Source organism: Sparus aurata, chromosome 20, assembly GCF_900880675.1.
Source record: "Sparus aurata chromosome 20, fSpaAur1.1, whole genome shotgun sequence".
NCBI lineage: Eukaryota > Metazoa > Chordata > Actinopteri > Spariformes > Sparidae > Sparus > Sparus aurata.
Genome location: NC_044206.1, coordinates 26,332,804 through 26,343,131, shown reverse-complemented (window position 1 = coordinate 26,343,131; position 10,328 = coordinate 26,332,804). Strand labels below are relative to the sequence as shown.

At 40.2% G+C, this 10,328-nt stretch overlaps 1 protein-coding gene across 2 annotated transcripts; it reads right to left on the bottom strand.

Annotated features, from left to right (window-relative positions):
* Positions 1–7,445: 7,445 nt before the first annotated feature.
* LOC115571449 (stonustoxin subunit alpha-like) lies at positions 7,446–8,995 on the bottom strand. 2 transcript variants are annotated; one of them, XM_030400876.1, is made up of 3 exons: positions 8,893–8,995; positions 8,590–8,689; positions 7,446–8,090 (listed from the first exon to the last, which is right to left on the bottom strand). In XM_030400876.1, exons 2-3 carry the CDS (start codon positions 8,678–8,680, stop codon positions 7,534–7,536), a joined length of 648 nt encoding a protein of 215 aa, XP_030256736.1. In that variant the 5' UTR covers positions 8,681–8,689; positions 8,893–8,995; the 3' UTR covers positions 7,446–7,533. The 2 variants fall into 2 exon arrangements, with proteins under 2 accessions (XP_030256736.1, XP_030256738.1); XM_030400878.1 differs by having other exon boundaries at positions 8,870–8,926.
* Positions 8,996–10,328: the final 1,333 nt, after the last annotated feature.

Below are 10,328 nucleotides of genomic sequence, written 5' to 3'. Positions count from 1 at the left end.
TTATTTAACGTCCTCTACTAATTAGTAAGGTTTAGCTATTTTCAGATACAATAACTCTTTGGGCTCTATCTTAACGATCTGAAACGCAAGTATCAAACGCAAAGCGCAAGTAGCTTTGTGGGCGGATCTCAGGTGCTGTTGCTATCATGCCGGCGGGATAAATGACTCTTGCGCCCGACGCAAATCTAAAATGGGTTGGTCTGAAGTAGCTACATTAGTCATAGGTGTGGTTTGGGCGTAACGTCCAATAAACCAATCAGAGCGTCATCTCACATTCCCTTTAAGAGCAGGCGCGCTTGTTCCATGGCGCATTGCTATCATAATGGCGAATTTGCCAGGCGCACGCCAGGAGCGGTTCACAGCCGAGGAGACCGACGTTCTCGTCAGGGCTGTAAAAGACCGAGAAGTGGCCTTGTATGGGGATGGGAGAAATCCATCCAAATTAGCTTTGGTTAAACGGGCGTGGGAGGAAATTGCCACAATTATTTCTAAGGCTGGCATCCCCAGGACATCGCACCGGGCCACGGGAGCAGTGCGCACAGGCCGAGCAGTGCGCAACGGCCAGCTGATGAGGGAGCAGCGCAAACACCAAGGTGCAGAGGATCCAGACCCACTACACGCCGTGGCAGCATTGTCCGACCGGACCGCACTGTCCGAGATGCAGCAAAGTAATAATGCCCGTCTTGACCGGGTGGCGATGTTGCTGCAGCCTCTCAGGCGCATCCCCTGAAGTCTCCAAATGAACCACCTGCACATCGCGCATTGCCACTCCCGGACCCTCACGGCTACGGCGGGCGCGTCGCATATCAGAGGGGAAAGGATTAGTTCTTCTGTTTAAATCTTTTCAACTTTTTTTGTATGGTTTGCAAAAACAGGAACTGCTTCCTTGTAGATGAGAGAAGCAAAGGGTATGCACGTTGAGCACACGCTACATTATGGCCAAGCATGCGCCCTTAAAATAGCATCTGAATAAGCGCCACTGACTTTAGATTAGGTTTTTCCTGGTCTGTGGCGCAAGTGTTTTCTGAAACTGCAAAATAGCACCAGTGAACTTTTGCGCCAGAACACGCCTCCTCTTTTCGCTGAACCGCCCCAGGAGCGCAAAGTCATTCACTAATTTAAGGACGCGCGTCTGTGGATGGAAAATTCCAATGTGCGCCGAATGCAAAATAGGAATTACACAAGCGCCAGTGTACAAAGTCAATTGCGCTGAGTGCAAGATAGAGCCCTTTGTCTGCACTATAAATGCAGAGATATAAACATACAGTGAAAGTGTAGCTGTGTCAGTATGTTGCACATATTATCATCTGTTTTATTTCTAATTGTTTATTTTCAGGAACAATCTGAAAACCTGTGTGTAATATTCTCCATCATAATGTCCACATTTCTGTAAAACCAGTGTTCCATCAAATTCAGTTTTTTTTTTTTTATGGTTCCGTGTCCCTCACTTCTCCTTCAGGTGTGTTATGGTATAAAACTGTTCATCTGAATTCTGTTATGTACTTAGTAAAGACTGCAGAGTTTAACAAAGTGAAAATAAAACAGATATTAAAAGGTACAATTTATTTTATTATGGAGAAACTATTCCTATTTTTTAAAATCTAAACTGGATTGTTAGGCACTTTGTGAGAATGTTATATTGTGTTTGTTTTGTTAACTTCTACTCAATATTTCTGTTTCTATTTGTAATTTAAGTTTCGAATACATTTGTTGTTATCTCTATAAGGGCACACATTATTTTGGTGTGTACATTGTATTTATAGAAGTATTTTTTATGTATATTATGGGTGTGTGTGTGTGTGTGTGTGTGCGCGTGTGTGTGTGTGTGTGTGTGTGTGTGTGTGTGTGTGTGTGACTGTGTCCCTCACTACTCTAATAGGAAATACATGTGCAGATCCTGGTTCCTGGTCCGAGTTTGTCCTTCAGTTTAAAAGCAACCACATTAAAGCTGCTAAATAAGCACCAGTGTTGGATAATATTACTTTTAAAAGTAACTCATTACATTACTGCCTATAAAACTGTGTTATCTGCTGAGAACAGTAACGTGTCAAAGATACCAAAACTTACATTACTTCTTTGTGACTCGTTGCACATGTTGGTTCTATTGTCCAGACGGCGTGTAGCCAACTGTACTGAACGTATCGACTCTGCCGCCATTTTGTTGCTTCTTCACGGCCCACAGTCGGTGACTCTGCAGCCTGATAACAGGAAAGACAGACGCAGTATAACATCAACATCTCTTACCAGTCTGACAGTGAACTGGGCAGAGGCAGACAGCATTAACACAGCTGTTTCAGTGAAAACACTACAACACAGCTCTGACAGTCAGAATATGATGTTTAAAAATGCAACTAATGAAACCTGTAAACTTTGAGAGCTGACATAGAAACCATAAAAGCACAAAGATGAAAGTGAAGGCACAACTTCTGTGATTAACTATAAGTGGTGTATGATGAGTCTAAAGTGGGTCAGGAGCTACTGGGCTCAGTGTCGCCTCCTATCATGTACTATCATGACATTATTTTTGACAGATATCATTTTTGACTGACTTTATTTGCACTTCCAAAAGATGTTTCCTGTTCTTAAACTCAACAACTGTGTAAAAATACATCCTACCAAACAGTTTCTCCAGAGGCCAAGATAGATTCATACAAATCATCCTTTTATAAGGTTTTCAGGTTCTCTTACTGGACTGGGTCTCCTCTAGAGAGGATGAGGAGAGGCTGTTATCAGACAATCAATCCTCCGTCACTGTGTGTATTCTGATACACATGCAGATTTAAAATGTATTCACGTTCCTGTTATTGACTCAATAGATTGTAGAGCTGGTGAACACAATGCTCTCAACTTCATCCTCTAGTACAGGATGTTTAAGAATAATTTAGGTGGTTCTCATTAAATGAAAAACAATTTTACAGGTATGAAACAATATAAAGCAAATTACCAAAATATTGAAAGTTTAGCTAGATTGGAATGACAGTAAATTGAACATTTGCACAAAAGCAAGCGGTGTGACAGCAACATGATTCACTGGAAAGGCCATAACTCAGTGGTTACCATATACAGAACCTAAAGCACTTTGACTTTGATTAAAGGTGGTCCTCGGCTCAGAAGCATTAAATAAAAGGACAAAAACAAACATGTTGACAAGGAAAGAGGAAAAAAGTGAATAGACATGGTGAACAAAAGAATAAACAACCAAATGGCCACTATCGTTCCTCCCTGAAGGAGACGTTTAGCCTACAAATAACTTTAAATGTCTGCAGCCGTTGAGAGAGCTGTGATTCAGCGCTGGCAGGGAACACTATCCATCATGTTAAAGGAGAGGACGCTGGAGCAGTGGACGAGACAAGAAGAAGAAGACGCTGTCTTCAAGCTGTGAGAAAGGAGTCCACACAATAAGTAGAGGAGGACTGAGGACTGCTCCTCAACTCAGGGAATAAAATCTTTGGTATTCTGTTTGCTCTCTTTCAGTGTCTCTCTGCTGTGTTTCCTCCCAGTCTGTCGATCTGTTGTCCTTCCGTCCCAAATCCTAAACTCAGCGCAGACTGAACGATGCTCAGGCTGCCTGACAGACAGCCAGCAGCCTCATCTTCAACATCTTCTGGTCACCTATCGCTCCTTTTTAATCCACTATAAAGTGTATTAAACACTCAAATAACCAGTTTTAGCTCCTATTCAATAAAGTTACCGAAGATATGTATTTTAGACTGAGCCACATAATTCCATGGGGTGCCGATTGTAAACTTCTGCATGCTTAAATAAACAGCAACTTTTCTCCACATTTAGCAACAAACCACGTTTAAAAAACATATGTGAATTTTAAAAAGATATTTTACCCAGATTTACAGAAATATTTGTCAACTTTGTGATATTTACTTCTCTTAAAAAAATATGAATATAAATTTTGCATTTAAATCTGAATGTTAAACCTAAATATGATGTTAAATTCAAATTTAAATTGAAATCTTAAATATAAATCCAAATGTTAAATATAAATGTTAGATTTGAATTGAAATCTTAAATGTTAAATATCTAATATTTATGTTAAATGTAAATGTTAAATGTTAAATATAAATATTAAATGTTAAATATAAATGTTAAATGTAAATGTTAAATGTTAAATTTTAAATGTTAAATATAAATGTTAAATGTAAATGTTAAATGTTAAATATAAATGTTAGATATAAATGTCAAATTTAAATATACATTCTAAATGTCAAATCTAAATGTTAAATCTAAATGTTAAATCTAAATCTAGATGTCAGGATGAAACTAAATATTTAGCTGATATTCAAATTCACATTGCCTGTCATCAAAAGTACCAAAATAAAAGTTACCGAGTGTTGTGGTGGCTCTACTGTGGCAGATGCTGTAGCTGTCGCTAGCCCTTTTCACACAGAGATGCCGCATTATCGCTGCAGCAGTGGTTTGCCAATTCTCCACCGTTGGTTGTTTGCACAGAACCTAGCAGTCCCGCCATAAAGAAAAAAACGCTGTGTAATTCACACAGAAAGCCAGTGTTGCGGCTCCTAAAGAGGCGTGGTGGCGGTACATGTCATGATGATGACGTCTGTGTTTTTTTCAAGATGTTTCCCAAATGTTCTCCTGTCAATTTAAACATGTACCCGCTGACTGTTAATAATCATATGGATGCTGTCATAATGCTTTGGGATTGAGATCCTGACCCACCAAATTTCAAGCTGCTTGGCTCTTTTGGAACAAACAATGAAGGAACAACAATTGGCGAACCGTCACTGCAGCATTAATGCGGCGACTCTGTGAAAAAAGCTACTGTCGCTGTCATTGCAGAAGCATCACTGAAACTCTGTAATGCCGCCAAAACGGCCCTACCAATGTTTCCAGCTACGTTGCTTAAATGGTTGCAGGCAACATGGGAGCACGGTGAGGAGACGTAAGTAAAAGTGCAGGGCAATCACCGTGGATGGCGTTTGTGTGCATCAGTAAGCTTTAATTTTGGTACTTATGGTGACAGGCAGTAAAAATGTGCATATCAGCTAGATATTTAGTTTCACACGTGACGTTAAGATTTAACATTTAGATTTAGATTTAACATTTAGATATAGAATTAACATTTAGATTTAGAATTAACATTTAGATTTAACATTGACATTATATTTTTACAAGGGGAGTAAATATCACAAAGTAAATCTGGTTAAAAGTAATATTTTAAAATTGACATATGTTTTCACAACTTTACAATCGGTGCCCCATATAATGAAGTTTATATGGGGTTTACGTCATCACTTTGTCCTCATGATCACGAATCTCAACAGCAGGATTTATTACAGCGTTTGGCTCGTTCACCATAGATCTTCCAAAAAGGTGATAAAACACATAAGCTGGGCTCGCGTCTTTGCACAGACATTTATTTATTCAAGTTCCTCGCCTTAATTTTTGATTTGCTTTGATGGAGGACAGAAGATGAAACAAAGTTATTCACTGGAAGGAATCATCTTCCCTTTTGTTGGATGAACAGGAAGAAAAATTAATAAATGTAATTGCACAGATGCACTCCCCTCCCCGCCTTCTTTAGACCATCCAACACACTGTCCCAACTGTTGAACTCAGTGAAAGTAATTTATTGAGTCAGTCAGATGAGGAAAGAGAGCAGATACACTAGGAGTCAGTCACGGTTGAGTTTGCTGAGGGAGATTAACTCCAAATACAGTATCTGCTGCGCCACAGTGGTGATTTGTGTATCATGTCCAGGATCATTTACAGAAAATGTAATAGTTTACAACTATTTCAGAACAGCAAACTTAAACACAGAGATGCTGTACATCAAGGCAGCCACACAGAGTTCTGATCATTACCTCTGTAGAAACTGGACATGTGAAGCTGAGTTGTAATCAAAAAAGTTCATTTAGAACCTTGGTTATCAACGGGTCGACCGGACCCCCGGGCTACGGCCGAATTAACATGGGAGACAGACAATTTATGCTGGTGTGTTGGGCTGCGTCGGGTTCTGGCTTAAAAACCCACAGACCGGTTCGGGCATGGGTGCAGATCCTGGGGGGACAGGGAGGGACATGTCCCCCCCAATTTCTAAAAAAATATGAATTGTCCCCCCAATAAGAAATACCCTAAAATTTTCGAAATTGAACAAATGTATTTTCAGACTTCACAATCTAGATTCACATCTAAAATGAAAAGATTGAAAGGGTGGAACAAATAATGTTTGATAGATATATTTCTGACTCCACATTCCATCTCTTCATATTTTGATATTCATCCATATCAAATAATCATGCATAAAGTAGTCCCATACCCTGGGAGAAAAGGAAGATAGTGAGAAGAATTGGGGATCTGGGAGTGTTGGAGGGAGGCGAAAGATAATAACACGAGTAGACATTACATGCCAGAGACCTTTAAAATGATGATTTACTAATATAACAGTCAAGTAAGCAGTGATACGAGCTGTTGGCTGTTTAGGACAAATAAACAAGAAAGGTAAGCACAATAAATTATTCCCTGTGCCTGTCTTTTTAATTGATATGACGAGCCTCTACGAAGTTGTGATTGATGGTGGCATGGTACGAGTTGCATATGGACAAACAAAAAAAAATGACTTTCGTGTCCCCCCCAATCCTGACATCAGATCTGCACCCCTGGGGTCGGTTTGTACTTTTCAGGCCTGTTGAGAACTCTAATTACATGAGAATGATGAGCAATGGCGGTCAGTTAGTATCAATAATAATTGGTGTTGCATACTTCCCAAAATCTGGCAGCCACGGCACCTTATTCTGATAAAATATCACACAGTCAAGGCTGAGAAGTGTTGGATGACTGTATGTACACTGTATGTTTATACTACTGCATTTATAGTGCAGACAAAGAGTTATTGTATCTGAATATAGATAAATGTATTTACGTAGTAGAGGAGACTTAATAGTTAGAAAAATTATCCAATTCATTGAATTTACACAATGCAATACATAAAGTCAGTATATACACTTGCTTAAATTTAAAGCAACACAATATAAAGTCAGAAAGTCACTGATTGAACCTGAGATCAGATCAAAGGTACAAACTGCAGAGAAACAAAATGATTCTGCTTGTTTTCTAATTATAATGTTGTTAATTACTGATTACTGAAAACATTAAAGAAACATAACAAATGCTGAATCAAACAATATGCACTCAAGCAACATAAACATAATCAATTCATCTTTTTTTAACATGTGCTGCAGGTTTCTAGTCAAACATAATAAAGTTGACATCATGTATTGATTTAAGCTCTTGTCTATACGTATCAGGAATTATAATAGAAAGCAGCGAGCAGTTAAAGTTTAAACTGGCAGTGCAGAGAATCAACATGTGCCACTACAGACACAATGACATACGCAGGAACTTTACTGACATCAGGTGTCCTGCTCCCTCTGGGCTTTAATGCATTTTATCAATTTGTGAAGCGTGCTCAAGTTAAAATGTGGTGTTGGGTTGTTCTCTCAATGTGAACCCATATCCCTGTTAGCAGACCAGGGATTCACCACATCATTGTCATCGCTCTTAGCTGGCTGGACGCAAGGACACATAATTGCCACATTTCCCAACCCAGAAGCATGGAAACACAGGCTCAGTGAATTTGGTTTGAAAGCGGTAGAAGGCAATCATTTGGGTTTCAGAGAAGCTGAAGAAGCACAGAGTGCCACTAGGCCAGTCAAGAAACACCCCAACACTCTTGCAGCCACCAGAAGGAAGAGAACAATCCGACACTAAACCATCATGCCAAACCCTCAGTTTGGGATCTGACCAAGAAGGATCAGCATATTGGCCAATAACCCACGACACAGTGTTATTTCCAAACTCAGATGATGGTCCTTTTCTGTCAATGCTACCATATGCAACACCAACATACACAGATTCGTCAGGAGTATCACTCCAGTCCACCTCCCAGTAATGGATCCCATTCAGACCATCTTTGGCCATCACTTGAGGATATGTATCGAACCTCTCTGGGTTTGGAAGATATTTCTGCCATGCTCCATATGTTGCCTTCTTGTTTCCCTCAGACAGCGTGAGGTGGTTGTTTGCAGTGTCTGGGTCCAGAGTGATGTCAACAAAAACTGATTGGGAGATCAAAACAAAATGTGTTATTATTCTGATTTAATTATAAAAGGAGAGATATGTACAGTCTATTTTTTTATCCCCCCCCCCAAAAAAAAACAAACAAAAGAAAAGCATGATCGTCTTTTCTGCTCTGTATATCTCACTGCTCAGGTTCCTCAGTACAAAATTAACTGGCAATAAAAAATAGTCTTCACTGATTTAAAGCCAATTAATCAGATGGAGGGATGTAATTTTGGGCAGAATTTCTGCAATGATGATACTTCAGTTTTCTCATTGATCAGCCACCAATATTTCATGCAACTAAAATCAAAAAAGAATAATTATTATTTCTCTAATAAATGGTCTCAACTACATTAGAGTTACATGAGCTTGTGATGAATGATGTGGAATGATGTTAAATATGTGACACTGTTGTTTTTTTGGAAACAGAGCTGTGACAGGCAGATAAATGTAAATTACACAGTTTTAGAAAATGTCGTCTAAGTCAAAACTTACATGAGAGGAGTTCCTCTTTCTTCACTTGATTGACATTTCCCGGAGTGAAAGATCGACCTGCAAAAGGTGATGCCTTCTTCTCTGAGGCCATTTCTTCAACCTGTTAAGAAATGTTAAACAGGTGAACACACACTTCAACACTTCATCTACACTGTTTTCAGCAGGATGACTCAGCTCACATGTTAACTGTGTAAATGCAGCATTTCTCTGTAGACATCAGTCTGACAGTGATTCTTCTACACTGACTAAGTTCAGTCACAGTCTAAACATATTGTGCCACCTTCTGTCTCAGTTTGTCCTCACCTGGTCAAGTTGAGTGGATCAGCTGAGTTGTGTGAGAGTCTTCCAACTGGAGCTTTTAGTGTGATGATCAGTGTGGCTGTGAGGTCACTTATATACTGTCAGATCTGCTGACTCCTCCTATGAGATAACAATCACTTTGTGGTATGAAAGGTACGATGTCAAGAAAATAGCAGAAGTGGTTCCACAGAAATTAAGACACACCTACAAGGAAAATCTCATGATAAGGACATTACAAAATCTGAGACCAATTCTGTGGAACTGGGACTGTTTGTTTTTCTTTGTTTGAATAGTTGCTGATAAACATTTTTTTCAGGTACGTAGGTAGACACACAGGTGATCAGACCAGTCTTCTGAAATTGGATGGGCTTATCAGAGACCTGAAACAGCCACAGTTACAGATTCTCTTCCATTATTTGTCAGAACATTTGATTTATTGATTGCTGGTGTGTCCCCTCAGAGTTGCCGTAGGGCAGGAGATGTTGTTGTTTGTGACATGTGGGGAGAGGAAATGAAAAGAAGCATGTTCAGAGCACTAACATGACGTCTCCATGTGCCATTTATAATTTGCTTATAAGAGGTGAACTCAAGACACTTGAGGTGGGTAAAATACTTGGTAAATTTCTGGCAGCAGTGTTTCTTTTCATTTACATTTACCAGCCAGCTGATGTAGTGGAGTGAAGTGCTCACACTGGGGCGTGTGGTCTGACCAGTGTTTAGAGGTGGATGGGTGCAGTTCCATTGAGGATCTTGAAGGCCAGCACCATCATCTTGAATCGAATGCGGGCTGCAACAGGAAGCCAGTGAAGGTCACGGAGGAGGAGGGTCACATGGGAGAATTTGGGTGGATTGAAAACAAGGTGCACTCTGGATATGCTGGAACAGTTTAGTTGCAGGGGCTGGGAGTTAGAGTAGTCCAGGTGGGAGATGACCAGCGCTTGGACCAGGAGTTGCGCTTTGTCCTTTGTGAGGAAAGACTAGATTCTGCAGATGTTGTAGAGGGCAAATCTGCAGGATCGGACCACAGCAGTGATGTTGGGGGTGCAGGACAGTCTATAGTTGAGGATTATGCCCAGGTTCCTCCCAGTCGTTGAAGGTGATACTGTGACGTCCTCGACAGTGACTCACGGTTTAGTGGATAGCTAACATGGTTTTATGCATATGAGGCTAAGTTATGGACATGTGGTGTGGAGATGAGGACACTTTTAATCCTGGCACAGGGATGTTTACCATGACACCAGAATCAGAATCAGAATCAGAATTCACACTTGTGGTGTATCAGTCTAACATTGAAGGGGCTGCCCAGTGCTGTGATAGTGACCTGCAGGTTGGACTCCTTCACCAGCAGAGATGACAGTTTGTCCATCATCCTGCTCTCTCCCACCACCTGCACTGGGTCCAGAGGATCCAAGGATGGAACTGGCCTTCATGATAAGTTT

Excerpts from the sequence above, each read along its gene's own strand:
- LOC115571449 (XM_030400876.1), bottom strand. The coding sequence starts at position 8,680 with ATGGCCTCAGAGAAGAAGGCATCACCTTTTGCAGGTCGATCTTTCACT. Across the intron at positions 8,091-8,589 it reads GAAAGAGGAACTCCTCTCAT|TTTTTGTTGACATCACTCTG; the intron begins GTAAGTTTTGAC and ends TCTCCCAATCAG.